The sequence below is a fragment of the Lycorma delicatula genome, chromosome 4, assembly GCF_047948215.1.
Source record: "Lycorma delicatula isolate Av1 chromosome 4, ASM4794821v1, whole genome shotgun sequence".
In the NCBI taxonomy this organism is placed as follows: Eukaryota; Metazoa; Arthropoda; class Insecta; order Hemiptera; family Fulgoridae; genus Lycorma; species Lycorma delicatula.
Window position 1 is genome coordinate 147988618 of NC_134458.1, and position 6188 is coordinate 147994805.

Consider the following 6188-nt stretch of genomic DNA (forward strand, 5'->3'; position numbering starts at 1 on the left):
TAATTGCATTTAACTACCCACTCTAAATTACAAACCCTTAACCCCTTTTCGTATGTAACCGTACTTTTTTTAATTTTTTTATTTATTATTATCATCATCATCATTTTGCGACAAGATTTGTTTGAATAAAATATTAATATTCAATTATATTTTTTAAATATTATTTTACGCGCGCGCGCACACACACAAATTAATATTCAACCAATCAAATGCTTATTATTATTCATGAACTAATCCTTGTATACCGTACAGATTCACCATCCCTTTACTAATAAATTTAAATTTATAAAATAATAATAGTAATAATAAAAATAATTGTTGTCCCATTTATCATTAATATTCTGAATTTATTTTCGTTATCCAATTACAGCCTGTCTAATGGAACACTGATTTTGAAATAGATTTTTAATAATATGGATTATTAAAAAAAAAAAAAAAACACAATTGAAGATAAAAAATCCGTGAGGATAAATGTTTTCCTCACACAAATATAATTAATCGAATATCCATTCTTTATTACAATTCTCTTATACATATATATTTTATATTCAATTATAAATAAAAAACAAAAAAAGTTAATTAATTTTGTCAGTAACATACGTTGTTAACGACAGGAATTTTTTAAATACTTTTTAGATTCATAATGACTCAAAATCTAATTTTTTTTCTTCCTTGTACGAAGTAAAGGAAGTATTGCGAAAAATTTCGTTTTTCAGATTTCAACGAAAATATCCATTTTGACCATCCCTAAATCCATTTGAATAGTTTTTTTCGGTTTTCCGATTTCAACGGAAATATCCCTTTTTGACTAGTTTCTGCGTGACGTCTTTACGTACTTATATATGTATGTACGTACGTTTCTTGCATAACTCAAAAAAGATTAACCGTAGGATATTGATATTTTGGATTTACGCCTGTTGTAACATCTAGTTGTGCACCTCCCCTTTTGATTGCAATAAAATGAACCAAAAGTGTCCAAAACAGACCAAAATCCAAAGAAAACTGGATTTTGGGATTTTTCATAACTGCAGTAATTAGCCCTCATTGAGAGCTTTTCAACGGTATATCATAAGCGGTACTTATTTTCATTGGTTTCAGAGTTACAGCCAAATTAAATTAATTCGAAATAATTTAGTTACAAAAGTTTTAAATAATATCTTTATTATTATTTCTTCTGGAAGGTTCTGGGTTTGAACCCCGGTCAGACTTTGAATTTTTTTATAACTACTAATTGGAAATCAATTTCTAATTACGTGCATAAACAAACAAATTTTCAGCAACAAAGTTTCAGATAAGGTATTGTAATTAATTATACAATTAAAAAAGCTGTAACTCGTTTAATGCAAGTTTTTATTAGTGCAACAAGTACTACTATAGTAGCCTTCTAAATAAATCGGCAAAATAATGAACGAACTAAAAGCATGAATATTTTCAAATTGAATAATAATCATATCAGTATTTTAAATAATTAACGACAGTGGATTTATATTGATTACTGTTAACGGTTTTCTATTAGTTTTGGGAACGATTGCCTGAAAATTGGGAATGACAAAGAGGGAATTAAGAGTAATCCTTAGAGAAGTACTAACCCACGTAAAATCTAATATAAAATTAAAAAAAAAAATTTTTTCTCGGTAATTTTACCACATAAACTTGAAGCTTTTCCGTGGGGGGTATGGAAATAAAAGTTTGTAGCGTATGAAAAATGACATGCCTGACTAGGATTCGAACCCGGGACCTCCGAGTGAACGGAGGGACGCTAACACTTCTCTAGGGAGATCAGCATATTCGTATTTAAAATAACAATATAGGTATTATACCTGTATTAAATAAATATACCAAGCTTCTTTTACAATAAACGGTCTATACTAAGTACAAAATCATTACAATTGCAGTTAATAATTTACAGAAGTATATATTTATTTATAGGATTATAACTGTGTAATAAAAAGAAAATTAAAGAAAAAACCTAATATTTAAAAAAATATATAGATTATACTTAATTAAATAATCAATTTTTTTTAAATTTTAAATAGATTATGCATATTAAAAATATATCAAAATACAATTTTTAATTCAAATCTGGTCATTATAACGAACAAAGGAATTGAATTTGTTTTTTAGAATGTAGTATTATATAAAAGGTTATATACAAGATGATGTAATTTCAACGAATATACATTCATGACGAAGGTTAGAGAACTATGAAGAACCATAACGGTAAATTTTTTTATTGAAATAAAAATAAAAAATTCGTAATATATAAATTTTTAATAAACAATTACTTAACAAAAAGCAATGACATTTAAAATATTCAATTTCTTTTTAAGTAGATTATATGAACTAATATAAAAAAATTAATTAATACATAATAAATAAAGCGATTATATAAACAAGTAACTAATTAAAAATAATAAAATTTAAATGATACTTGGAGCTAATTATACAAATTCTACATCAAAACATAAAGTATTAAAATAAAGACAGGTTTTACAAGATTCTAATTAAAAAAAAATAATAAACCCACACATGTTATGTTTTTTATATATATTTCAAAAAATCTAGAGAAAAAAATATTTAACTAAATATAATTAAATTAAAGTTTTTAGTATTAAATATTTATATATAAATATCAATACATAATCCTTACATTTAATTCTTTATTATTTCATTAAAAAATTGTTAAAAAACCCGAGAAAAAGTTTCTTTAACATGTACAAGAAACTTAAACACCAAATTAAACTTAAAAGTTATATTTACATTAAATCCATTATTAACAGAATATTTTTGGTTGTTAGGTTAAATTACCGTCTGTATTAAAAAAAATAACTTACATTCGAAAAGACTAATAAGCTAAATTTAATTAGATCTAAAATATTATATATATATATATATATATATATATAAAAAATCTCAAATGGAAAAACAGACTTAAGGATACATCTAAAAATGTAAATAATTAAACATATATATTAATACAATTACATAATTTATTAAATGAAAATATAATTAAAAGAAATGGTAATCATTAAAAAATTAATTAAATTTAATAATTTGATAAACTTTATTTGCAAGTTTTTATGTTTTACTACAGAAATTAGGTACTAAATTAAAGGTCCAATTTAAAAATGTGTTATAGATTCTACCGAGTTGAAATTCAGAAAGTAAGAGAATTGGGAAGTTTTAGGAATTGTTTCTAAAATAAAATGAACTTTTTAGAAAAATTAATAGCTCAAGAATATAAATACATCTAAATTTTCAGAAACAAAAAACAATAATAACTATATAATTATTTCTATTATTGTAAATAAATTACTCGGCTCAGCAAATATAGAAAATGAATCTGTAACATGCATCTAATTTGAAAGCATAATTCAATATTTCTTTGTGCTTTATGTTCAAATAATGGATGTAAGAGATTTATTAATTTATTTACCGTAGCAAACCAAGCAAGTGATAACGGGCTATAAAAAATATTTTACAAATTTAAAATCTGTAGAAAAACTATATTAGACGATAATTACTAATAATATAGATACGTTGATTAACAAAAAATAGAGGTGACCGAATTTATTTTTTTGAAAATAAATTTTAGAAATATATTCATAATATCGTAAAGAAATGATTTATAAGGCAGCTTGAGCGCTATCTATCTATTTTTTAAGGATTTAAAATACGTGTAACCATATTAATTGCTTATAAAACAAGTACAAGAATTGACACGTTAAAATTTTTTTTCTGATTTCATATGAATATTAAAACTAAAAATAAATATAAAAACTGAAGATTATATTTTAATATAATCTTCAGTTGTATTAATTTTTTAAAAGGATATTTCCTAATTTGTGTGAACGATACATTTCAAATTAAAGACACAATAAAATATTTTAAGTTCATTTTTTTTCTGCTAGGTTTAATTCAGATTTTAATATTTTTTTAATGATGAAAAAATTTCCAGAAAATCGAATAATTTTTTATTTTAGTTATATAAAAACACAAAAATTTCACTTATGTTAATTATGTAACATAATGACTACATAACTTATTATAAAAACATATTATATAATTTTAAAAAAATACGAAAAAATTAAATAAGAACAGATATTTATTTTTATAAAATATAAACTTAAAAATATAATAAATGGACTTCATAAAAAGCAACAAAACATAATACGATTTAATTAGTCAAATACTTGTATATAATTTTAGAAAATGAGACCAAATTTAAAACAAAAACCAAATTTAAAACAAAAAAAAACAATTTAGAAATTTTAAATTTGGCGCCACCTTCAAAACCGAAAATTAAAATAACTTTTTTTTTTAATTAAAAACTTTTTAAAATACAATTCATTATTATACTTTATAAATCAAATTTAAAAAAAACTTATTTTCTTTAAAAAATGGCAAGGTGATAAATATTTATGCGAAAAAAAATCGATTGAGAAGTGTAAAACCGATAAATCTATGTGAGAAAAATAACAAAATATAAAGTAACGTGTTGTCTTTAATCCAGAGGTTCCACCTTCGAATCCCGGTTAGACATGGTATTTTTCATACGCTACAAAATTCCTTTTCTTTATCCCACGCACAAATCTCAAGCTTATGTGGCGATATCAAGCAAAAAAAAAAATATATAAATAAGGATAATACTATCGAGTGTGAGCCAAGGGTTTTAATATAGAATTTTATAATTTTTTAACTAATTTTCCATGAATTTTCGCGTGAAAGTTCCGTCAATATTAAAACGAAATTATTACAGTATAAAAAACCAATTTTAATTAATGTTGGCCAATATCCGTGGTGGAGTTGTGCTTCTCTGTTTTTCATCTGGAGGTTCTGGGTTCGATTCTCCAAATCGGGGATGGCATTTTTCTCACGTTATAAAAAAATGAATTTCATTATCATTCATGGGCAGCTGCTGTTTTATGATACCGATCAAAATAAAACGGAATATAGAGGATTTATTTACTGTTGAGCTTTCTCATTTATAGAAATTTTACACGTTTATTCATTGTTTCAAGGAAATAAATAGATTATACATAATTAATCGTGCCCCAAAAATAAAGTAGTGAAGAACAAAAGGAAAAATATCTTCATCTACTCGTATCTATGTAAACAGTATATTTCTTTGTTTAGAATTTTTTCACTTTGGAAAAATTTTATAGCGATACCATCTAAACGAGAGGTACTTCATTACGAAAAAAATTCTTAAAATATGTTAATTTTATAAGGAATAAATTTTGAAAATACAAATACAAATCTTGAAAAAAACTGTTCTCTTTAAATTAAAAATCTATTTTTTTTTAATTGGTTTAAAAATTTGATAATAAAATATCATAATTTTTTAAATTTAGTAAAATATGAGTCTTTTTTTAAACGATTTAATTTTTTAATTTAAAAAAGTAGATTGGGTTAAAGAAAAACTAAAATTATTTTTTTTTTTTATAATTACACTACAGTAAAAATATATTAAATAGTTTTAAAAAATAATAATTAATATCTTACCATAGCAAAGTCCGTATAATCCAGTGCACTAAAAAATTAATTAATAAAAATAAAAATAAACACGTATCATTAAGAACAAAATAATAATAAAAACGAACACATAAAAAAAAATGAAACTGTGCGTTGAATATAAAATAAAATATAATAGTATCGAATGAAGATTCAATAAAAGAAGTGTGGAGTGCGCTCAAGTACTAAGTAGCTAGGTGATCCCAGTACGGCTGCGTCCTACAGACTGATCGGGAATACCACGTCTACTGTTGACGGTTGTTGGTATAACTCCAGGCAAGCGGGAGGCAAGCAGGCAGGCATCTGTTGGTATAGCAGCGTTTAGAATATTGTTAAAAGTAGAGGGGGAATTTAAGTTGATAGTACCATGGTAGAGGTAGACATAATGATCTCTCATTTCATTCTCATTTCCTTTATATCCCCCAACATTCTTTTTCTTCTTTTACTTCTTCTTTTTATACTTCTTTTATTTTTTATTTCTTTTTTATATTATTATTCTTTTTAGATTGTTCATAATTTCTCCTCCAGGTAAATGTGTCTAAATTCTTTATATTATAAATCATTTTCATTTCAACACACCGTGACCTCTAAGGTAAGGTTTTTTGTTTCATTTTTTTAATTTTAATTTTTTTTTATAAATATAATTATATACTATTAAAAATTCTATTACTAAG

At 23.8% G+C, this 6188-nt stretch overlaps 1 protein-coding gene across 3 annotated transcripts in view; it reads right to left on the reverse strand.

Moving 5' to 3' along the window:
• The window catches only part of LOC142323945 (uncharacterized), a 284249-nt gene extending 278454 nt beyond the window's left edge, over nt 1-5795 (reverse strand). For 2 of the 3 annotated variants that reach the window (XR_012756182.1, XM_075364345.1), the window contains exon 1: nt 5506-5795. Coding sequence is in view for 2 of the 3 variants with exons in the window: in XM_075364345.1 (XP_075220460.1) it covers nt 5506-5508 (3 nt within the window). In the remaining variant the exon portion in view is untranslated. The remainder of the gene's footprint in view (nt 1-5505) is intronic. The other variant, XM_075364346.1, reaches the window with a different exon arrangement.
• Between the last annotated feature and the right edge of the window lie 393 nt (nt 5796-6188).